This window comes from Varanus komodoensis, unplaced genomic scaffold (assembly GCF_004798865.1).
Source record: "Varanus komodoensis strain SLA01 unplaced genomic scaffold, ASM479886v1 scaffold22, whole genome shotgun sequence".
In the NCBI taxonomy this organism is placed as follows: Eukaryota; Metazoa; Chordata; class Lepidosauria; order Squamata; family Varanidae; genus Varanus; species Varanus komodoensis.
Genome location: NW_025335606.1, coordinates 9,591,390 through 9,616,414, shown reverse-complemented (window position 1 = coordinate 9,616,414; position 25,025 = coordinate 9,591,390). Strand labels below are relative to the sequence as shown.

Sequence of the window (25,025 nt, the reverse complement as noted above, 5' to 3'; positions counted from 1 at the left end):
TTCTTCTTCTTCTTCTTCTTCTTCTGCCTTTGACTTTCCCTAGCATGTCTTCTCCAGGATGTCTTGCCTTCCCATGATGTGTCCAAAGCATGACAGACTCAGTTTTGTCATTTTTTTTTACTTCTAGAGAAAGTGTTGGTTTGATTTGATCTATGCCTTGCTTGCACTAGTTGATGTTGTTTTATTGAAGTCAACACTGCAGTTTTTAATTTGTGTTATAAGCTGCCTTTCCAGTTATAGTTTGACAATGGAACTGATTAGACACACTACTAGAATAGACAGACGCTGGACTCACATCCAGGATAGTCTCATCCATTCCATATGGAAGTGTAGTGCATTCCTTCACACAACACACAATTAACTTACAGAATTCAGTGTTACAAGATGTGGTGACAGTCTGAAGCTTGGATGGTTTAAAAACTCGTCCACAGAGGATCAGTCTATCAATGGATATTTAGAGCAATGGACAGATTTCTCAATTTCCTTTTCTGTCCATTTTTCATTTTTGAAGCATTCTCTTGCTTATCTGTATCAGTTTGCAGGTTTTGTTTCAAAAGAAGTCTGTGTGGACATTTGAATGCATCTTTGTGTCCACATTACTTTAATACATACACTTTTTGGGTATATCTTTCATTATTGCTCAGAGACATGCATCACAACATTCTCCAACTTTGGAATGCACTCCCCAGGGAGGATTTCCTGGCACCATCTTTATACTCTTTTTGGCACCAGGTGAAGACCTTTTTTATTCCACCAGTATTCTAGTTGTTAAATTGGATTTAATGGTATTTTAACTGACTGGGATATGTCTTTTATGGAATCATGAGTTCTGGTGGCTGTGCTTTTATTGTTTTAATGTTTTCTCATTGATTGTGGTGTTTTTATATGGTTTTCTTATCATTCTTATATGATTTTTATTGTTGCAACCCATCCAGGGAACTGTGCGGCAAACGGGGAGGGCTACAAATCTAATAAACAAACAAGCTTCTGGAGAGATGTGAGTGTCCAAGGGCAGCTGCATTCTGGTGGGTGAATTGAAATGGGAAGTGAAGGCTTAGTAAGTTCCTATCACAATGTGAACTGAACAACATTTACCCCTATCCCTAGCTAGTGGTCTTAGCTCAAGTTCCCAAGCAGTGTGCCATTAAATAGTAGCCACTCTGATTGTGTGCTTCCCATGGGGATCTGTCCAGCCACAATGGGGAAAAGGATGCTAGGTCAAGGGAACTTTGGTCCAATTCAGCAGCCTTGATCACAGAATCACAGAATAGTAGACCTGGAAGGGGCCATGAAGGTCACTGAGTCTAACCCCCTGCTGCTGTTGCAGGACACCACGTTACTCCATCCCACTCAGATGGCTGTCCAGTTTCTTTCTGAATGTCTCTAGTGTGGGAGAGCCCACCACTTCTCTAGGCAGCTGGTTCCACTGTCATATTGCTCTGACAGTGAAGAAGCTTTTCCTGAAGTCCAGCCTGAATCTGAGTTGTTGCAACTTGAACTGATCATTCCATGTCCTACACTCTGGCATCAGCAAGAAGAGATCCTGACCTTCCCCTTTGTGACAGACAGCCTTTGAGGTACTTATAGAGGGATTTCATGCCTCCCTCATGCTCTTAGGAAAGCCTGGATATAAATATTTTCAAGAACAATAACATTCAAGGGAGTAGGGCTAGTTTCTTTTACAAAAACATCACCTTTAACCTGTAGCCGGAAGAAGTGCCATCCGGTATTCTACGAATTTGTCCCATGCAGTGTATAGAACTGCTCTCAGTCTGCCTGCAGTTCAAAAGCCAATTACATCCTTATTAGCTTCTAGTAATTGCACTGATTAAAATGATCTGCTGCTGACATATAAGCCAAATTATTGTTGCTGTAGCTTACTCAGGTACATGACCTTACTATCTCTATTCACTGCCCTATGATTAGTTTACATTAGACCTGCACGTGTGAGCTGTTGCTGGAGGGTTTGCCTGCATAAACAGTGAATTCTCCATTAGATTCATTTTTGTGAAAACTCCTTTTATATGTAAGTAGTAGGAAATTCTTGGGGTAGCTACTGCAGAGTGAATTTTCTTGTGAACTGTAAGATGCATTTGTAGCATTGTTTTCTTAATGGGTGTAGAGGTTTAGCATGATGGAGCTGGGAGGTACCTTGGCAGATTTTGCTCAGATATAAAGCAGGGTCAGTTCCCCCAAAGCCAACAGCATGCTGATGGACCTTCCTTACTCAAATTCAGAGCATGCAAGGTACTGCTCCGGCAAGTTCTCAAACTGGCAGTGTGTGTGTAGAAGGGGTGGGCTGGGGACAGTAGGTGTCCTGTTTGACTGAAGGCATTGGCAAGACTGCCGGAGAACCATCCTCTGTCACAGACATGTCCCTGTTGAATGGCTTTCCTGGACAAGTTCAGTTGAAAGACAAGTATAAATAGGAAGAGGCAGGTCTTCAAGTTGCCCATCAACAGAGAGCAGACCGATTGGAAGGGATGTGGGTCCTCTGGGCACAGTTTCCACGTCATGCTGAGATTTACCCATTTTCCCCTTGAAATTATAATAACGATTTTGAAATTGGCACCTGTGATTCTATGAACATTAACGAGCCATTTTTATCCAGAGCGTATCCTCTTTTTTTGGTGATGTATAGGTGGCTTAGCATGTTGCAAGGCCTACCAGTAGGTGGAGTGAGGCAGCTCTTTCAAGTAGCTGATTTTTTATTGTCCTAAAAGGTCACAGAACTGTTAGTTGTTCTATTATTGCCATGATTAGGGACTTTTTGTGTCCAGTGCCAAAACAACTTTGTTGTCTCGGGTACCTTGCCCTTTAACATGGGGGCAGGAGCCCACCGTTTCCTGATCCAAAAGGACCTGAAGGCAATGAGTCCATAGATAACACCCAACAGTTAGGCCTTGCTTTATTTATGGATTTCTTTGTTAGATTTCTATCCCACTTTTTTCTTATGAAGTCAAAGTAGCTGGCATCATTCTCCTCCTGCTGCTCTCAGTCTTATTCCCACAACAACAACCCAGTGAGTTGGGTTGGGCTGAGAGTTTGTGACAGGCCCAAAGTCACTGTCGTGCATGAAGCCCCGACAGAAACAGTGACTCATGAGGAGACCTTGCACTTGACACCCAGTGCCCGAGGGCTGACCCCACAACCCAACGCAGAGACAGCTGAGCCGGCTGCTTCGTCTTCCTCTGAGCCCCAGCACGTTGAGCAAACGCCTGGACCTTTATCAGAGAGAGAGAGTCATGAGAAAGAGGAAGCTGCAAGTTCCACTCAGAAGGAGGCAGAGCAAACTGCCTCTTCCCCCTCTGATGCTGATCTCCCTGAGCCGGAAACAGAAGACACAATAGGTGTCATGGATTTCTCAAAAGCCGAGAACAGATGTATTTTATGCCAATATGAACAGTGGCAAAGTTTATTACGTAAGAGGGAAGAAAGGCGTGACTTGGGAAATTGATCCCATGTGGGCTTGGGAAGAGAAGCCATTAGAGAGTTAACATCTGCTCAGCAAGGACTGCTATTAGAGAACTTACCTATAGAGTTGTAAATCTTGTAGACAATTAGCATTAAAGGACTTTAGTTTTATTGCTTTAGAATGTGTGGATTGTTTACATACCGGGCTGCACGCCTCGACAGTCACCCAGTTGGCTCCATGGCTGAGTGAGAACTAGAACCCAGATCACCTGAGCACTCTTAATCACGACACCACACTGGCTCTCGAAATTTAATTGTCAGAAGTGGGATTCGACCCCATGCCTCCAGAGGAAACCTCAACCTGAACGCAGTGCCTTAGACTGCTCAGCCATTCCAAGAGCTTGCATCCATCATGCAACATTCTTAGGCAGTTGTCTAGGCTTCAGCACTTCCATAGGAAGTGTCAGTGCAAGGGTGTTGTGCAGAATTGTTGGATGCAAGTTTTCCAGCTCCTCATCCGTGATAGAGCATGCAGATAGCATGGCAGCCCCTGGTCCAAAGTGTCTGAGCTCTTCTGAGTCCAGGGAGTTCTTTGAGCATGGTCAAATGCTCTCTTTTCAGATGACCTGAGATCAAGCCTTCTCACAAAGAAACAGCTGGTTGCTTCCTGCTGGTTGTTATTTAATAAGTCACAAGGGGCAAAGATCCAGTGCAGAAGGGGTCACATGAACCTGTCAAAGCATCAGACAAGTTTGCATGGCCACTTTGCATCAATGTTTTTGACCTGTACCAACTGAAATTGGTTGGTACAGCTCACTAACAAAAGCACTAGAACCTCCCCTAAGAATCCCTCTTAAACCACCTCCTCTCCTCCTTCCTTCTTCTTCACAAAGTTTAGCATCAGGAAGCAACCACTGTAACTTCTTATCCACAGGCACCCACCAGAGGGCACTATGATGGCAGCCCTTTTCCGGTCTGGAACTGGTAAAAGTCTTTGTGCTCACTGAATGCTTTCTGAAGTTTTTTGTCCTAGCAAAGTGGGAAATCCAAAAGGCTAACAGTCAGGGTTAAAAGCATAAAAGGAGGAAAGGGAGGAGGAGGAGGAAATAGCAGCAACAGATAGACAGCAAGAGGTAACAACAGAGCCAGCTCAGAAGAGGGGAACAAATTTGATGCAGAGACCAATAGGTATAACTTTCTTTGGTTAAATTATGCAAACATTGACACATAGCTAGACCAGAGAAAAACCCTCTTTTCTAGAAATCAGCATGTGTTCATCCTTCAAATGTAGCTGTTCTTAACCAGGCCCCATTCCAGAGAGGGCCAATTGACTCTTGATGGAAAACAGCAGCACAAACAAAGGGCAATTCACACCAACCAGCCCCTTCTTCCCACTGTCCTTTCTACCATCTTCTTTCTGCTTTGGGATGCAGGCCATTGGTATGCAGGAAAGATCATGCAATTGTAACTTTTTACTCCTGTAACCTATTAGGAAGTGTTCACTGTGTTACACAAAACTCTTTAATGATCGATACATAAAAGGGCCAACTGAGGACTGCTCAGGAATGATTCATTGTCAACTGGTTATTTTTGAGAATAAATCTTTTAAAAGGAAACCTTCCACTTTCATGTATTTCGGGAATACATACATCAGGACACAGACAATTTGGTCAACAAATTTCCAATTTTCTGAAGACCAAGAGGACAAAAATCAAGTGGGTCTTTTGGGGGAGGTTCTTAAAAAGTGCTGTCCTTTATACCTTTAAGCTTTGTCCTGTAACTGGCCAAGTGAGCTTTGGCTGATAGGCAGTCGAGAAATGTAGTGAATGAATAAATGAATGAACGAATGGGTGAATCACAACATAAAGCCTGAAGACCACAACCAAAAAGCCCCATCCTACATTCCCAAGAGCTGCACTCAGTGGGACACAGAAGAGGGGTCCCACTGAAGGCCTGAACACACAAGCACGACCATGTGAAACATTTGTTCCAGTAATTAATTAGCTGTTAAACTGAGCAAAGGTGATCATTCCTTCACATGGCACAAGACAATCGTGTTCCTGTTACGGTAGTTGCAGGAAGGTCACTTACAAGGGTTGCTGGGCTGCGAGTCCATTGGAATCATGAGCTTGGTCCGGGTTGCTCTGCGGGCGGCCAGGGAACGTTCCAGTGTGGACATGCTGCTTCCCACCTCCTCTGCGTCTGGCGCTGGAGAAAGCAGCAGAAAGACCAGCTGAATGGGAATTCCAACCTCCAAGCCAATCTTCTCCACACCCACCATCCTATTATGATGCTCAGTGGAAGACAAGCGAATGGATCTCCTTTGGAAAAGTTGGATGCATGTATGCATCGCTTCCTAATAGCACTGCAGAGCGTTTTGGAGCTGGAAGAATCACTTCTCATTTTCTCATGTTAATTTCTCTCTATGAAATTGTGCCAGAGCTTAATGGTCATGTCTTGTAACGGCAATGAAAAACGCGTTGCAGAAATGACACTGTCTCTCCTAAAAGGTTGTTTGCTGCCAGCCTCCCTTTAAGTTCTACGAAACTCCATCACAAGAACAGGCATTCCCCCCTCCTCAAACACACACACAAGAGTTATTTGTTCAGATCAGCATTCCACCTTCTGTGTGATTGGCCACAGTGTAGCAGATAATCACCCATTAACGCAGGGCCATTTACTATATAAATGGACCTTGAGAATTTCAGCAGTGTGTTGGGAACAAAAATAAGTCTCAGCATCTGTTTAATGATATCAGATTTCAATAGTCTAGCTGAGTTACAAACATAAAAAGTTATTTAATAGGACAGCCGTACCAAGCCGTTTTTCCCAGGTAGCTGTAAGGTCTATGGCTGAAGGGTTGGCAGAGTAATAACAAAGAAAATGAGAGAGTTTAGTTCCACGTACAGATAGCGTTAGGAATCTGGTTTGATATCCTTGTGCTGCATGCATCATTAACTATATTAAATGCGAATGTGAAAGATGCAGGTTAGAATTTACTAGAGGAAGATTTGCTAAATGAAGTCTGTTTACATTTGTCAGCTGCCCAAAGGTTTTGTATGAATTTTGGATTGTGTAAGCATCATTTTTTCCCTTCTGTGTTGGCTTTTTGCTAATGCTTGCATATAGGAAGAAATATTTGGAATGTCTAAGGCCTAAAGGAAAGGTGATGTTGGGTTAGGGATGTTTGGAATTTGTTAAATCTGTTCCACTCATGTTTTATGGATAGTCATTTTAATTTTGTTCCATCCCCCACTTGTTCATGAAATCAGATATTTTTAGGATTTTAGAAAGAATTTCTTTCCACTTGCATTAATGCACATTAATACTAGCTTTTAGTTGCACTAATAAACATGTGTTCATATATGCACAAATTGGAATCATAGAATAGGAGAGTTGGAAGGGACCAGAGGGCCACTGGGTTCAACCCCTGCTCAGCGGAGGACACCAAGCTAAACCAGCCCTCTCAGATGGCTGTTGAGTTGCCTCTTGAAGGCTTCCAGTGTGGGAGAGCTCACAACCTCTCTGGGTCATTGGTTCCATTGTTGCACTGCTCTCTTAATGTGAGTGGGAATTTGTGCAAACTTCCCGCTAAAGTTTTTTAAACACTTTCCCACCAGTCTGCAGAAGTCATAGAATGCAGACATGGCTGCTCTCCTGTGGATTCTGCAGATAAGATTCATGGAACTCTGAGTTCACTTTCCTCTGTTATGGATTTCCCCACCAACCTCATGCTGGGGGACCTAAAATCACTTTCCCATGCAGAATCTAACCAGCAGAATCCATCCTGTTCAAACTGGGCCCTCTCTCTTGCCCACTGCTGGCACCCTAAATGCTACTCGTTGAGGCCCCATCGGTGCGGGTGTTCAAGGACAGGCTGGACGTGCACATGGTGGGCATGTCGTAAGCGGAGCCGACTGGTGCCGGAGGTCAGACTAGATGGCCCGGGAGACCCCTTCTGACTCGCTCTGTTCCTCATGTGATGACTGAGGGCCAATGCCAGTGTGACACTGTCCGAGTGCAAAGTTGTGCAGATATGCAAATGGAGCCTGCCCATGCTCACCGTTTGTGCCAGATCACATATGTGAAGGTGAGCTTCAGATCAGACATGCATGGAAAGTAGATCGCCCCAACCAAAACTGCAGTAGCAACACTATGATATTCGGTTACAGATCCTGTCTGCTTTGTTTCTCATAATATTCGTAATGTTTCTGTCCAGGATGACTCAGGAGCAGCCTTCTTCAGCCTGACACTCTTTGGATGTGTAGGACTTGCCCAATACTTCTGGAAACTACCATGGGGATACTGTAAGCTGTCTTGTGCTAAGGCAGGCCACTGGTCCACCTAGGCCAGAACAGCCAGAACTGATTGGGGGTTGTTCTCCAAATGTCAAGCGGGATCCCTTCCCAGCCCTTCTGGAGAAGCTTGGGAAGGAAGCTGAGCAAAGGATGGGCTCTGTTGCTGAACCCCAACCCTTCCCAGGTCAGGGAAGGCTGCTTAAGACATTCAAGGCATTCAAAGCATACCATATTGGTCTATTGCTGACAGACCTACATTGTATAAGCAATAGTATCATAGAATTGTACAGCTGGAAGGGGCCATTGGGTTTGACCCCCAAAACAAGTTTAGGAAGAAAAACTGAAAGCAATACTAATGTGATTCTTCTCTGAGAATCACATCTTAAACTCTTCACATGACCTCATCCATTGCAGTATTATAACTTTCTCAGGTTTAACAGTAAGTTAACATGGCATATGGGTGCTATTTTCTGTGAAAGATAATTATGCAACATGGCCTTATAATGAATCCATTTGACACAGGTTTGGCATGCCAGACAGACAGAAGCAATTGAGGTCCACAAATGGGCATCTTCTCCACCACCTTCTACCTGTTCATTGGCCAGAAGATTCCAGGGAACTGAATCTGGGCCCTGTTGCACGCAACACACATGCTCTGCTACTGAGCCGTAGTTTTCCCCTTCCACAGTTTACTTCCTCCTTACTGTGAGTGTTATTCTTATGTCTTTATTGTGCCACTTTCTGCACTCAAAGCAATTTACATTCCAAACCACTGGCTAAATTTTGCTGAACTACGATTACGAACGATCTGTTCCTCCCCTGAGAAGCCTTGCAGCAGTCATGAAGCTCTTTTGGTCCCCCCTGAAATTCCTCAGATGTTTTGTCTGAGGAGGAACGTTTACATTTATTTCCAATCTGGCTTTACGCAAACTTTCAAGGGCAGGCCTGGACTTCAGTCAAACCTGTTTTCAGGGCCTTCACCAAATATGCAATCTGATCTTCCCAGAAAGAACAAACAGCAGAGAAAATTGAAGGGCTGATTAAAATTTGGTTGTTCTCGATAGAGGTTCTAGAAAACCTTTCATGTGACAGTGTTCTTTGTGATACAGAATATAATGGTTTCTGGCATGAATTAACCCCAGTGAAGATCAGAGGGGTCACTGGCTTGAATGGGGAAGCTGCTAGCAGCAGTGAGTGGGGAAAAAGGTAACCACCACGAGTGGCAGCTGGAGAAGGTTGATGGTAGAACAACTGGGGGTCTGGAAGCATTTGTGGACTTCCTCTTGGCTCAGCTTGCTCTGTGGAGTGGGCTGAGCTTGAGAGGAAGTCTGCTGATTCTGGAGGAACCAATTCCAAAGGGGTCCATCTCAACCAGAGTGTTGAGAGTGCCAAGACGTGTATTGTGACCCTTGGAGCTCAGGATGAGCGGTGACATTACCAGACTGTGAGGCACTCTTGCTGCCCATTTGGGTTTCCGATTGGCTGTGGCCGCCTGGGGTGATGTCTTGGCAGCTCTGCATTGGTGAGTCTCTTCCTGATGGATCAGAACCTGAAGGCTTTTCGATATTCTTCATCTCCATCTCTTCATGGTGTATCCACAGGTCTGGAGGTCTCAGGTCTTTCTGGCTGCCCTTCCTCTTCCCAGCACTGTGAGTAGCACGCTTTCTGTGGGAAGAGAGGGAGAAAGTAGGAGAATAAACTCAGTTCCCCAGGAATTTTCAAATGTTGTGCCATTTTCTATCCAGTTCTGAGTGATTCATCCCCTTCCCTCCACACACACACACACACACACACACACACACACACACACACAATTCTTCAGATTTAGCTCCTTCTCTGTATGAGTGCAGCTGACTAGGGATGTGTGAGGAATCTGCTGGTGGGTGGGAATCTGTTGGATTGCCTGGGCTTGGCTCCCCAGACTCTGGCCCACCTTGCAGAGGCCCAGATTCTGAATTCCCGGTGCAGGTGCCACCATGTCCACTGGCTCCAGGAGGCAGAGAAGAAGATGGTCATAGCGAATGGCGCCTGGTGTGTGTGCTTGCTGAGCCACTCTTTCGCACCACTGCTGCCCACTCCTGCTGGCAGTGGCGGCGGCATGAAGTAGCCGCACTGCAAGTGCTCATCCCAGGCACAATTTGCAACGACTGACCTTCTTTCTCACCTGCAGCTGTTGGCAGCAGCAGGTGGGGAAGGTTGCTGGTTGTGTAACTGGGGGTCTGCTGGCATTTGCATGCTTTTTCTTGGCTTGAGACTGGGCTGAACAGGAGAGGAAGTCCACAGTTGCTGGAGGGATGGATTTCGGAAGAGTTTGTCCCAACCCTAAAGCTGATTGGGCTTTCCTCTCTCTTGGGGAAGCATTTAAGGATTCCAATCCTTCAATACATTCCAGTACCTCCCCATTTTCAGTTTCTCTGTTGAACATGTTATATTCCCCTCGCACAGCAGACTTGCATTTGGAGTCCTGGAATGCCACCTCCCTGCTGTTGTTGCTCTATGCCTACCACAGAGATTCCCTCTCCCATACACAGGGGTGCTGCAGCTTCTCCCCCACAGTATGATTCCAAATAATGTTTCTGTGTATCCTTGACTGTATGGATCACATAGGTCCTTGAATGTATGGATCATGTTGGTCCAATGATACACAGCCTTGCTACAGGGCACCATTTTGGACTTGCCCTGGGGATCCCATGTTTGCACTAGTCACTGAGGTATGTAAAGCAAAAGCGTGGAAACTGTTTACATGTTCAGTCATGTGGCTTATTCCAGAGATGGAATGGAGAAGATGCCGGAGGGGAAATGTATACAATTAGTATACAGTCATCTTTTATTTATTATATTTGTATCCCACCATTTTTCCATTCAAGGAGCTGAAGGCAGCTTACATAATTCTCCTCTACCTCTCAGTCTTATCCCTACAACAACACAGTAGGTTGGGCTGAGAGTCTGAGACGGAGTTCACCTAAGCTCACACCGACTGCTTGTGTTGTCATCTAACCACCTCATCCTCTGCCGTCCTCTCCTTCTTTTGCCATCTATAGTTCCCAGCATTAGGCTCTTCTCCAGGGAGTCCTTCCTTCTCATTAGGTGGCCAAAGTATTTGAGTTTCATCTTCAGGATCTGGCCTTCTAAAGAGCAGTCAGGGTTGAACTCCTTGTGAGGGACTCACAGGAGTCTTCTCCAGTACCACATAATGACAACATTTTATTTAAGATGAACACTTAAGTACTTGAGTGAGTTGAGCATCCCTCATTTTTTTTGAACATACACATCAAGCTGGATGGGACAGGAAGTATAGCTTCACCCAGTGCATTGTTAAGTATGGAATTCACTACCACAAGTTATAGTGATAGCCATCAAAGTTTGAATGCTTTAAATGGGGATTATATGCCTCTGTGGAAGATCAGGCTATTAGGGTGGTATTAGAAGTTGTTCTAAAAGGGAGGGAAGGAGGGGCTGTTTCAGGGTGGATTCAACCCTTTACATGGGCAGATGCTTGTTCTGCATTTTGAAGGGAGCATCACTTTGATGTAACCTGTTCCGAAAAATATTAAGTTTTAATGAGAAAACAGTACTTCAAAAATTTCATCTGAGTCTGCCGGAGAGGAAAAAAGGGAGAAAGAGACCTGCTCACAACAGAAAGCACTTTGTCAACAGTTTAAGAATGGTGCTTTTCCATGTACTCTGCATTTTTTTTTTTTTGTATACAAATCTTTATTATGGAGATAGAATCCATATTGTATAGAATATCATAGAACACATGCTCAGTGATCTATCCTATAGGTAAATGTAGGGTGCAATCCTATGCATTATTAGAGAGCAAAAATTCCTATAACTGGGCAGTGCTGGGGAATGCTGGGAAGGTTTTTGCTGAGACTTTTTTCTGATGCAGCTTACATGGGATTGCACCTTTAAGTGCTCTTGATGTTCATTACATAAAAAGTAAGCATTATACATTTTAAATAATTATGCAGAAAGATATGTTGATAGTTGATCCCTCTTAAGTGATATAAAAAGCATATCATCATAAAGATTCATACAGTATTAAATGAAGGATGGGATTTAACACAGAATGCTTGAACGAGTTAAAAATTCATGTGCTAATGTATATCTAAGGAAAAATGCAACATATGCTCTGCAAATGAGTCCAACATGTAAAAGCAGAAGCTGTTTCTCCTAATCAAAGGGCTGATGTTACTAATGGGTTCTGACAACATTGGAAATAATAAATGTCTAATAGAAAACTCTGCACAATTCACTGTTTCTGGAGGGATCTTTCGAAGAGTGGTGCATCAGCTGGCTAATGAATGCGCTTCTCTGTTAAGCTGCAGGCCTACACACCCTTCAGTCAGTATTGACATTTCCTTTCCGCAGAGTTTGTCCATTCCTCTTCCCAACATACGCTGCCAGCATGGGGCCTTATGTCTAGCTGGAAGGAGCTGGCAAGTAGCCTCAGCTGGAGCTAGAACTGAGAGTTGTATGCTACCTTCGGTATCAGAATCCACATGGCTATGTACACCAGTTGCTAGGAAACATGAGTGGAGAAGAGAAGAATGCTAGGGAAAGTCGGAGGCAGCAGCAGACTAACCATGAGATGAATTGATTCCACAGAGGGAGCACAGCCTTGCGTTTGCAAGAGCTGAGCAGATTGATCAGGGGCAAGGCACTTTGAAGGGCACTGATGGATAGGGCCACCGTAAGTCAGATGTGACTTGACGGTACTTAACAATAAAAATAACGATCCTTTGGATAGGGCTCAAGTGCATATGTTGCACATCTGGGTATAACTGGTATGGGTGGCAATTTTATGAACGTTTGGATTAAGTGCAAAGCTAGGTACCCTCCCCTCATTTTCCAACACAAGTTTCCTTCTAATATTGCCTATATGCCCATTTGCTCCCTGTAAGGAAGATGTCATTTGTTGGCCAATAGGTAGGGAATTGGGACTGCAGGTGGCGCAGTGGTTTAAACCGCTGTGCTGCTGGGCTGGTAGATCGAAAGGTCACCAGTTCGAATCTGCACAACGGGGTGAGTTCCCGTTGCTCCGTCCCAGCTCCTGCCAACTTTGCAGTTTGAAAGCATGCAAATGCAAGTAGATGAAAAGGTACCACTTGAGTGGGAAGGTAAACAGCGTCCTGTGCACTTCGGTGTTTAGTCATGCCAGCCACATGACCATGGAGACTGTCTGCAGACAACCGCTGACTCCCTCAGTGAGGAAACGGAGAGGAGCACCGCCCCCTAGAGCCAGGCATGACTGGACTTAATGTCAAGGGGAAACTTTTACTTTTACCTTTAGGTAGGGAATTACCCATGTTGATGCTGCCATATTTCTTAAGATGCAGCTACTCTTAATTTGTGTGTGCACAGTATACCCCAAAGAAATGTTAGATACGCTGGCAACATTGATTGTGTATCTCATCTTCCCACTGAAATAGTGCTTTGGAAGTGTCTTAGAACAACAAAATACAGATAAAAGAAAGAACTATAGTTGTGGGGATGTGACAGATCCTGGAAACTGTAACAGCTTCAGAGATATACAGGACCGGAGAAATAATAAAAAGGGTCTAGAACTCCTTCTCTGACCTTACTATCTCTCATTTTCCCTTTGAAGCTACCAGTCTAATTTTCTATCCCAAACTTTGAACTAAACTGAGTGATTTAACCCTAATTCTGGAATAATCAGCAGAGACTAGCAAAGTGGTCTTGGTATACCTTGATTGTTTTTGAAATGGAAACAACCACCTATTTCAACCATCCCTAGAAATGGAAGAAGTAGAGAAAAGTCTCAGGTAATTTCATTAGATGTAAGAAGAGAAAGGAAAGGAAATCAGTCAGAGGTGGATATTCAATCAGACATGAGCTGGAGCACATACTGAGAGGAAGTTGCAGCAAGAGTTAAGGAAAGCATGAGACTGTGGTTCCAATTTGTCCAGAATTATGGCATGCCATTTATTTAGGATTTGTCCCATTCTGAGCGGATGGTGGTAGTAGGAAAAAGAAAAGAAGGCATATTAAGGGTAGAATTTTGCCTGGCTTCAAGTAGGTTCTTTTGGCTGGAACATCCTCCTAGTAGGATAATAGGAGGATCTTGTCTCTTCAGGTTGAGAAATACAACTGAAGCAAGTTGGGAAAACATGTAGTGTATTTGCCCCATATTGCTGAAGGACTTATTATCTGATTTTGTAAACTTGTGATTTCTGCTGGGGTAGAGAAATAGAGCTTCTACAGTTTTCCCAGTTGCAATGTATGGCTGTGAAAGCTGGACCATAAGGAAGGCTGAGCACTGAAGGATTGAGGCCTTTGAATTGTGGTGCTGGAGGAGACTCCTGCGAGTCCCTTGGACCGCAAGGCAATCAAACCGGTCAGTCCTAGAGGAGATCAACCCTGACTGCTCTTTAGAAGGCCAGATCCTGAAGATGAAACTCAAATACTTTGGCCACCTAATGAGAAGGAAGGACTCCCTGGAGAAGAGCCTGATGCTGGGAACAATAGATGGCAAAAGAAGAAGGGGACGGCAGAGGATGAGGTGGCTAGATGGAGTCACTGAAGCAGTTGGTGTGAGCTTAAGTGGACTCCGGGGATGGTGGAGGACAGGAAGGCCTGGAGGAATGTCGTCCATGGGGTCATGATGGGTCAGACGCGACTTCGCAACTAACAACAACAACAAAATCAGGGATGTAACCTCTGCATTAGCTATTCTACCCCAAGACCATATCAGAATTCTTTGCTGCACTCTAGAAGGTCCAAGGACTGGGGACAATGAGTGCGTGCACATTTCTTTCAGAAATTTGAGAAGTAATTTTGCAGGAATCATATTTAATGGAGAAAGTTCAGTTGCTTAAAAGTGCTGTAGAGGAGTAAAACCAATGCACTTTTGATCCACGCATGCATTCTTTAGCCTCTGAAATTCAGCTGGGAGATACTCTATTTCTATCTGGTAGATATCAAAAGACAGGGCAATATCCATGAGAAAGCTTTCTCATGTAGCTCAAAGCTAGCAGGAGTCAAGCAAGAGAACATTGCGAGTGGATCATGTAAGGTGTTATCTTAGTGTCTTCTTTAGCCCTCATTCCATAGGACAAAGAGCACAAAATCTATCCAGAGCATGAAAGCAACTCTTTGTGATTTTATATTTTGATCAGTTTTTCAGATAATATCTTTTTTACCCAGTTGTGCCATGCAATAGGAATTGCAGTAATGTTCCCTGAAACTGTAGTCAAGGGGCTATAAATAATGAGTGTGTCATTCCACACTTGTCTCCAATTCTAGCACAGCAGCACTAATGTTATCTAAGACCTTAAAAAGAAAAAAAGTAACATTCGGTACATTGTTTATTTCTTCACATTGCAAACAGTCTTGTTGATAATAGGAAGTGACACAAATGCGAGACAAGATTATAGAAAGAAAGGTCATTAATAAAAATAAATGAAAATGAACAAGTCAACCTAGAATATGTTCTTCTTGTATAAACATCAGTTTTGGGTCCAGTTCTCAATTACTGTCAAGTTCCAGGAACAGCACCTTGCTGCCGACTTGCCTTAATGTGCTCTGACAAGCACCTGGAATATAATAGTCAGGACAACCTGGCCTCTTCTGAGTGAGTCAGTATGCAAGATCGACGTATTCAAATCTGAGGGTTGGTGGCACCGTGAAAGGATGTTGGGAGGGCTTCTTGGGAAGCTGTTGCTGGCTAGCAGATTTGCCAGATTCTTAACAGTGATTAATCAGTGGATGGACTCAATGTCTGTGGCAGATGCATGAAGGCACATGACCTACAACATCTGGGCCAAGATAAGACATCACTTTGGAGGCTTTTTTCTTCAGTGCTATGTACTATATATATATATATATATATATATATATATATATATATATGCGCAAACTTCTGGGTTTTGCATACATATGCAAAGTTTTGCATACAGTGACTTAAAGGAGGGACAACAGACATTTACAAAATTATGTAATGTGTAAAGGTAACCTCTCCTTTCATCTCAAAATGCTAGAACAAGTCCATCCAATGATATTAGTTGCCAATAGTTGACAATGGGGCAGGGGAGGAAGGAACAGGTGAACTTTCTGTGCAATTTAGAACTCTTGCCAATCATATGCCAAGCCTTTGTACATATAGATGCCTTCTTTGGATTTTCTTCTCTTACTCATGAATGGCACCTGGGCCAAAAGGATGCAATGGAGTGGATGGACCCAGGACACATGGCCCTATTCTTTTCCTCAAGCAATTCTAGTCATATTAGGTATAAAATGTGGGCCTGGGACCCAGGGGACCTGGGTTCTAATTCCCACTCATCCATGGGACTCACTCTGTGCCTTTGGGCCAGTCTCAGACTCTCAGCTCAACCTACTGTGTTGCTGTGGGGGAAAGACTGAGAGGTAGAGGAGAATTATGTAAGCTGCTTTGAGTTCCTTGAATGGAAAAATGGTTTGATATAAATATAACAAAGAAGCATGTAGTTCCTTACTTACAGACAGCATAGCTGTTGTTCTTGGGGTTGTCATTTTTTAAGGCTTAAGAATGGTGATTATCTACCATTTCTAAAAACTGAGCTTTTATTGCATGTTTCCTTTTAACTATCAGATGATGAGTGTGTGCGGAGGGAGCAGCAGGGGGTAGGCATTTCCATTGTGGCTTATTTCTGTACTTCCCAGTGACTTCTGGCCAGCTGCTTTTGTTGACAGAATATGGGACTTGTTAGATTTCTCTTTTTAGTCAGCAAAAGCATTCATGTGGTATTAAAATGTGTACAAGCACCTTACAGAGCTGTGTGTGTGTGTGTAAGGGGTTTGGCATGTGTGGATTACACTCTTTTCTCTGAAGTACACACACATGCCAAAGTGTGTTTGAATTGCCTTGGTCCTCAGCAGTTCAGCACCATGGACAGAAGCCTTCAAAGCTCTACTAGCAACGCTACTCTCTCTGGCTGTCGGAGTCCAAATCTTTCCATTTGGGTACAGAAAGCACAGTATAAAATACAGAGGCTTTGCATTATCCCCCATGCTTCACGTACAACAAAATAGTTCCTATTCTTGCTCAAGGGGCCAAGAGGCAGTGAAAAAAGAAAGGGTTCTCTATTTCTGCTTCCACGTCCTCAACCTATCATGCTAGCACTAGGAATTTCTGCAAAACAGATTCCCCCGCTTTTTTCTTCTTTTTTAACAATGATTTTATTCTTTTATATCTTTTAAAGTTTTTATTGCATGTGAAAGCAGCAAGGCATACAGGAAACTTTCCTTATGAATGCATTCTAACAGTCAAAGACATTTATGTTAGTATACAGCTAGTAGCAACATCTTTTCTTTTGTTTTACTCTAGTGTAAATGCAGAGGCTCTGATCCATTTCAGGAGCAAAGATGGGAGTAGGGGGCCTTTAACCCTTTCTCTGCCATTGTGGTATCATTCTAGATCTCCCCACACATAACCTTTCATTACCAAATAATGATTCATTAAAACAAACAAATCACTGTTTGGCACTATAAATTGCTGGTGGGTTTAGGACCACAATGGGGAAAAAGGTTTAAACCACACATTCCCCCCATGCTTTGGTCCCATGGATGTGCTTACACTAGAGTAAAAGAAAGAACAAAGGGTCTATCTGCTTGGTATGTCTTTGCAGTAATGTCAACTTTGGCCTGCGCTTCCCATAGGCTGAGACAACAACCCTTCAAAATGTGCATCACACATCAAGACAAATGTGCTGCACAGACAAGTCTCCACCCACCACTGCTGCTGAAATGTCAAGAGCTCAAGAAGGTTAGGAGACGTGAGCAGGAAAGATTTTGCAAAGCCAGTTGGCAAAGAGAGCCTACTTAGTGCAAATGCAGGTGTTCTTTGCAGGGGAAGAGAGTTGTGAGAAGGAGTAAGACATGTAGCTGGTAAAAATGGCATGCCCTGTATCCATCTTCAAAACCATCTAAAGTGGCTCCATAAAATCACAGTTACTGATGGCTGTATTACTTTGGCTGCAGGCTAGTGGTTGTTTTCTGGAAAAAAGAGCTGTTTTGGTGCTCATGTCCATCTACAGTCAAGAGCTGGGGCAGGTTATGTGGGCCTGCATCCCTTTCAGCCGGTGGAGCCAGCAGTGAGTATGCATGGATGGATGGATGGATTTCATTTCTGTACCACTCTCTGGGTGGTTTGCACAGTTCATAAGAATATACCACATGTTACAATACTGCTCTTAAATGATTGACTATGTGTGAAAGGTGAAAAATTTCATGAGTTCCGGCACCTTTTTTCTTACAAAAAAAGCACTGGTTATAGCACTGTATCAGCCTCCCAAGAGGTAGAGATTCTACTTACAGACCACTATAAACAGATACAGAGGAAGCACACAGTGATACCTTTCAACTTGACTCATTTAGCCTTGCAGCATATGACCCACGACACCTGTGTGAAGAGCTTATTTCTATGCCACCCAATATATGAAGCAATCATCTCACCCTTGGTTTGACATGGCTCCGTAAAGTTCCTCAGCTGCTATGAATGAAGTCATAAAGAAGGCACGGGATGGGATGACATTTGGAAACAGGAAACAGTTTTAGCTCTATGGAGTCTTCTTGCTTGCACACTGTCAGCAAAGGGCCTGCGGAAGGACTGAAGCTTCTCTCCAAACACAGAGAAGCTTAACACTAAACAGCCACGGTCTGAAACCCCAACACTGCAGCTAATGCACATTTGAGGCACAGTGTGAAGCTAAAAGCAGAAGCATTCCCAAGGGGAAATGGCTGACATCCTAATGGATGCTACACGGTAGCTAACATGTCCTCTCAGTACCTGGATGATATTTCCTCATTTTCACCAATTCATTTTCAAAGCCTCCTTGAAACCCAGAGATGCTTGTCTGGTTTGGCTATGCAGGAGCTGGAAGGGATTCTTAAACATATGCTTAGTTTTCTCACCTTTACCAGTGAGGTTTTCCTTTGTGTGAACTACCTGTCTAATGCAATAGTCACAGGCAGATGGTTTTTCAGGGGAGTGGGGGGAAGAGCCCTTTCCTATGATCAAGTTGTCATTGGGATTTTGGCTTTCCTTATGGCACTGGGAATGGGCTTATGTAAAACTCGGCACCCACTAAACAAATAGCATGATTCTTTGTAAGCAATGAAGTCGTTTTCTGAATTCTCTGCTACACTATCATATTTGGAACGTCTCCCTCACTCCCTCTCTCTGTGTCGTCCTGCTCTGAATACCACGTTATATGATTAATACACAGGAGAGTCTATTACAGTTGCTTAGCACTTTCTTGAATCCAACAAATTGGCTCTACTCTGCATGCAGAATGCACTTTGCATTTATGCTTTCCCCTTTTCTTTCATAGGGGAGGTCTCTGGATATTATGCTGCTGGCTGGTAGGCAGCCTTGAGAGATGACGGGGGGGAGGTGGAGGCAGAAGTCGTTGGGACGAGGACGTGAGGGAAACCCAGCAGGTTGCTGTTGCCAAGCCAGCCTGGGACAGAACCCAGGGCTGCATGCTGCTTCCTCGTTTGTGATCCAGAGCCAGTGAGGCGTGGTGGCAAGAGTGCTTGACGGGGGTCCTGGAAGACCAGGATCTGAGACCCCATTTAACCATGAAGCTTACTGGGTGATTTTGGGCCACTTATTTACTTTCAGCCTAACCTATCTCACAGGGTTGTTGTTGTGAGGATTAAAAGGAGTGGAGCAGGACTGAGGGTTTCTCTCAAGAGGAAAGAAGGTGGGATATTAATGCAAGGGAATGAGGATGAGGACAACCGCGATGATGATGATGATGATGATGATGATGACGACGACGACGATGATGGTATGAATCTGTGCACCAGTGGCTGGGGAGCTTGGGCAGCAGGGAGCTGATGCACTCCTGTCGAGCTGCTGGGATGCTGCGAGAAGCTGGTGGGCCACCGTGTGAACCGAAAGCTGGCTGAGAGAGCTGGATTGGTCAGGTCTAGCTTGGCTGTAGTTGTGTGCTAACAGGGTTCATGTCATGCCACAACTCTCACATGTGATCACATTAATGATGCCCACTTTCCTGTAGGGTGGCCAGGTACCCTACTTAAGAAAGGCCAGTCATCTGTTAAAAGAACAGTTAGAGGTCTTCCCAATTTAAAATGAGAATCTGAGGCTAAAGTTGGGCAAGGTTCTCCAAGCTCTTCCTCAAAACTCAGTCTGACTCAAGTACAGATGAATGCATATTTCCCACCAAGGGACTCAAGCCTGTGAATATGCATTCCCCACCCTCACAAAATGCACACATACGCAATCTTCAAATGATGTCATTTCACAAAGCTTGGGAATATGTGAGCCTGGTCAACACCATCCACTTCTGTTTGGGCACAAATGCAGTCATTCTAGTCAAAGCTGATCAAAGCCAAATCTTGATACACCCCCAGTGCGGCTCAGTACTACTATTACTCCAATTTTAAGGAACCAAAGTTCAATTTGGATGCCAGGAAGTACTTCCTGACAGTTAGGACCCTGAGGGCATGGAATGGGCTTCCAAGGGAGGTGGTTGAGGCCCCACCAGTGAGGGTGTTCAAGGATAAGCTGGACATGAACAGGGGAGGCATTTGTGAATGGAGCCGGCTGGAGCCAGGGGTCAGACGAGATGTCCTGGGAGGCCCCTTCTGACTTGCTCTGTTTCTATTTTTCAATGTTTCCATGTTAACCAGGCAGCTGACCTCTGCCACTGCAAAAGGGCATCAAGTAGGTTGCGCCTATTAATTTATTATTATTGTCTTTGTACTGCAAGGGACAGGGAAGAGTTGGGTTCTCCCACTTCATGTCCATGAAAAACCTTTTTGGTTTCTGCCTCATTCAGAAAACTGTATTTGTTTATTTTAAAAAGTTTCATCTCTATACCACGCAATAGCTGAAGTTTTTTGTGCAGTTCACAATCAATTAATCAAGCACAAAAGACACGTTAAAATGCAAATACAAACACAGAATAAAACTCCAGTGTGCAAATTTTAAAAATTTGCTAAAAATTCCAACACACAAACACACAAATAAAATAGTTTAACATCTAAGACATTGTCATTAAAAGCCAGACCTAATTAATGCAACAGACTTAGACCATCATATGCCATTAAATGCCTGGGAATAGAGGGCAGTTTTAACCTGTCATGGAGAAGATGACAATGTTGGTGCCAGGAAGGCTGCAGTGGGGAGAACATCCCACACCTAGGGGGCCACCACAGATAAGGCCCTTCTCCTTATTGCCTGTATTCGGGCCTCATTTGGAGGTGGCAGTCTGAGAAAGACTAGTCAGTTTTCTGCCCTTAATGCCATCAACACTGTGGTCTAGATTCAGTATTTACTTTGTTGAAGAACGAACAATGAGATTCTGCAAAATACCTTGAGTCTTTTGCATATTTATGCTCTGGCCAGAGAGCTTTGTCTAGGAGATACTATAGAAATAAAATAAATAGCAATACACCACCATCTAAGAGAACTGGCATCAACTAGAGTCAGTCTTCCTCCAAGGCAATGCGGAATGGTTCATGGATGCAGATATGTTCAAATTACTTACTTCCTCTGTTGTGCTGATGAACGCCTCGTACAAATCACAGCCACAATCACCACCACCACCACGGTGACAACCCCGACGGTGACAACAATAATGACAAGAAGATTGCTGTTCTTCTGGGGTGTTACGCTTCCATGCGGAGGATGCATCTGTCCTATGGGAGGTTCTGAAAGAACATACATGACTATGAAAGGCTGTGAGGGGTGGTTCTGTCACACATGAAATATGCTAAATGTTCCCAAACATGAAGCATGTGAAAGAACTGTGAGTCCTTGCTGGATGAGTGATGAAGTCTTCTTTGAATCCTTGAAATGATGGAAGGCACCATCCGGAGCATTGAGATAAAACCCCCACCACTCCCAGGGTTCCCAAGAGAGCATGTCCAGGAGTTGTGGGTTTCCTTCTGTCTGAAAAGGTATAGGGCTGCACCATAAAAAGATGGTCCTGGGAACGATCCACGTTACTATACAGAACCATGAGAAGTATCACTTAGTTGCAAGCAACAGTGACAAGTGGCAACAGTGATGGGAAGGGGTAGTCCACGTTGCAGCACAACCCCTCCATGCATCTATGCAACGCGTCAGAGACTCTGCAGGCTGCCTACTGCATGTGGATGCTGCTTGAAGAAGTCTATGGAGAATGAGTCTCACCAAGGTAAAGGCTGCTCTCAAGAGTAAACTTTCCCAGGAGTCAAGGCTCTGTTTTATGCTGTAGGAACGTATCTCTGTCATGAACGACTGCCTGGCAACAGTGACACATGCGTTGGCAACTTCCCAATTAGATTTCTGTAACGCGCTCGACGTGGGGCTATCCTTGAAGACGGTCCGGATACTTCAGTTGGTGCAGAATAGAGCTGGAAGGCTGCTGACAGGGACTGGGCATTGCTCTCATATAACCCCAGTTCTCCGTCAGCTCCACTGGCTCCCGATTGAAGTCTGGGCCCAATTCAAGGTGTTGGTTATGACCTATAAAGCCCTCAACAGCTTGGGACCTGGGTATCTAAAGGAACGCTTGCGTCCATATATGCCCTCCTGCCCCTTGAGATCAGCAACAGATGCTCTTCTCCGGGAACCCTCTGTGAATGATATTAGGAGGGCGAGTACCCGCAGGAGGGCTTTCTCTGCGGTGGCGCCCCATCTATGGAATGCGCTCTCCAGAGAGGTCTGCCTGGCGTCGTCGTTATTTGTTTTTTGGCGCCAGGCTAAGACCTTTTTATTTAAAACTTATTTTAATTTTTAATTTATTGGTATTTATAGGATTTTAAATCTTTTAAGCCGAGATGCACCAGGTTTTAATATTTTTATTGTACAATTGTTATATTTGTATATTTTGTTTTTGTTGTGAGCCGCCCCGAGTCTTTGTTGTGATGGGGGCGGCATAAAAATGTTTTAAATAAATAAAATAAATACATGAGCAATGAAAGGCCATGCAAAATCTGATGCAAAATGTCCTACTCACTAGATGGATAGGAGGTCTAACTACGTGATGTTCCACAGGATGTTTCCTCCATGTTGCTTTAGAAATGAACTATAAAAATAGCTACACTTTCATACCTGCCAAGGGTATATAAATTCTACTCTAAGGAATGGGCCTGGGTTCAATGTAGTGTCATCAAACATGGGGAATTTATGCTCTGACACATCTCAGTGATGCAACTAACATGCACAAGTTACCCTTAGACTGCAGAGTTGAGGGGCCTTATGCTCCATGGCCTCTGGGAATCAAAGATTAAGAGCCACTGGGAGGAGATACCTCCTGCCTCCTGGGAAGAATATTATGCCAAGCTGACAGGCTACATGGCCCCATTCATCGGCCAACTAAGGTAGAGTTCCTCTAGCATTTGTCTTCTTCTTCCAAACCCATTCCTTTTTTCTCTCTTTCTAAAATGTGTCTGTTAGAATCTGAGCCTGAAGGCATGGGATACTTTATCTTTTGATGCCTTACAACACTAGGAAAAAGTTAGGCACTTTGGAAAGAATTAAATTGTTATTAATAATACTAATAGAGCAAGCAGGAAAATGTCAAAGCCATTTCAAGTGAGGTGCTCGAGATTTATTTCACACTAACAGGGTGGTGGCACTTATCAGCCTATTTTTGTGTTCTTCTTGATGATGAGCTAGCAGGAGAGAAGGGTTTTTATTCTTCTGCCCACTGGTGTTTATAGCATCGTGTGCCTCACGTCTGTTGGCTCATTTGAAAGCCTGCTTTAATACTCAGTTCACAATGTGCACCGACTTATGTTAAATTAATGTACTGACATAGCACCCTTGATTCAAAGTAGTGATTGCTCTTCTCTTAGCAATCATTGATGTATGCCAGGCTTGGTCTGATGAGCTTTCTCTGTTTATGTCAATGAAACCACAGCAAGGGATTCTGCACCAAATTATGTTTTCCTGTACTGACATGAATATATTCATGCATCACTGTTTGTCTTTAGTCACAGCAATTACCTTTAAAAGATAGAACATAAGAGTGTGCAATTCTATATTCTGCCTTTAAAGAGGATATAGGTTAAGATAAATCACTTGAAATAGATGACCTTAAGAAATGTCCCAGAAACAGGGGAAATGGGATACAAATTGAATATAGGTAGGCAACTGTTACTTTAGGAATTGTGTTAAGCTATTTGTGCTGTGCTTTGTGTGTGTGTTCACTTTTAATTCTCTAAACACCTTTCATGGTTCCATATTTAATTTATCAGATGGGTTTTCAAAGAGAAGATACTGACAGCAGAGGTGGTGCGAGGAGGACTACCTAAATCTTCTGGGAATAAAGTACTTTAGGTCTTGACTAGATGGAAGAGATGAAGACCTCTTCAGGATTAAGTGACTTGTGACCCATGGCCAAAAGGCATGCCAGATATTAAATGCAGCACTGCAGGTCATGATCCAGAGCCTTGTGATACTGAGATTGCATTATGCAGCCATAAGTGGCACTTCCATCGGTATCTGGGGTGCTGCTGTTTTCCTCTTCTGGTTGCAACTCTTCTTATAAAAGCTACATCAAATGGAGCAGCTTTTGGAGGAGGATGGAAGGTTGGTAAGAATATGGAGCGAGATGGGGATGGAAACCCATGGTGTGTACATGGCAGCCATTTGGATTCTGCCCACGGCCTTCAGAGAATTCATAAAGGAACTCATCCCCAGTCAAAGAATTAAACAGCAAATAAATACCTGGATGTATTATCACAGTTAAGCAAATTTGCAAAGGCTGGACCCTTTGCAGCTACAGATGCTTTTCTCTATTATGGTTTTCTCTTTTCATCCCTTTCTGTTTCATCCCTTGCATTTGCACCTAGGAGCAAAACTGAGGCTGTCCTACTTTGGGCACATCAGGGGAAGGGAAAGCTCCCTGGAGAAGACAGTCATGCTGGGGTAAGTTAAAGGCAGAAGAAGAACAGGAAGGCCAAATAAAAGATGGGTTGACTTCATAAAAGAAGCCACAGCCTTGAGTTTAGCTAATCAGAAATGTCATAGGTAAGATGTTTTTTTTGGGGGGGCGGCTTTCATTCATTGGGCCGCCATAAGTCAGAGATGACTTGATGGCACATGACAAGAACAAATTTTCGGTCCACACCTGCATTATTTCTTAGTGAAATTAATTCATCAAGAACAATCCTATGGGCTAGACCCCCACGCTCAAAGGAAGGCCTCTGGTCCACCTGCTGGATGTTTTGCCAGGTTCTTGCAGGCAAAACAGTAAGATCAACAGAAAGTGATTTTCTTCTTATCCTTCAGGCAGCAATTTGCATTAGACAGGTCCATGATACTGCCTAACATGCCCTTTCAGGTCATCC

The 25,025-nt window shown here is 43.9% G+C and overlaps 1 protein-coding gene across 1 annotated transcript in view; it reads right to left on the bottom strand.

Annotated features, from left to right (window-relative positions):
• The window catches only part of DCC (DCC netrin 1 receptor), a 647,852-nt gene that overhangs the window by 42,663 nt on the left and 580,164 nt on the right, over positions 1 to 25,025 (bottom strand). The window contains exons 23-25 of the mRNA XM_044431047.1: positions 21,233 to 21,395; positions 9,151 to 9,377; positions 5,506 to 5,622 (exon numbers count right to left, since the gene is read on the bottom strand). Of these exons, the coding sequence (XP_044286982.1) occupies positions 5,506 to 5,622; positions 9,151 to 9,377; positions 21,233 to 21,395 (507 nt within the window). The remainder of the gene's footprint in view (positions 1 to 5,505; positions 5,623 to 9,150; positions 9,378 to 21,232; positions 21,396 to 25,025) is intronic.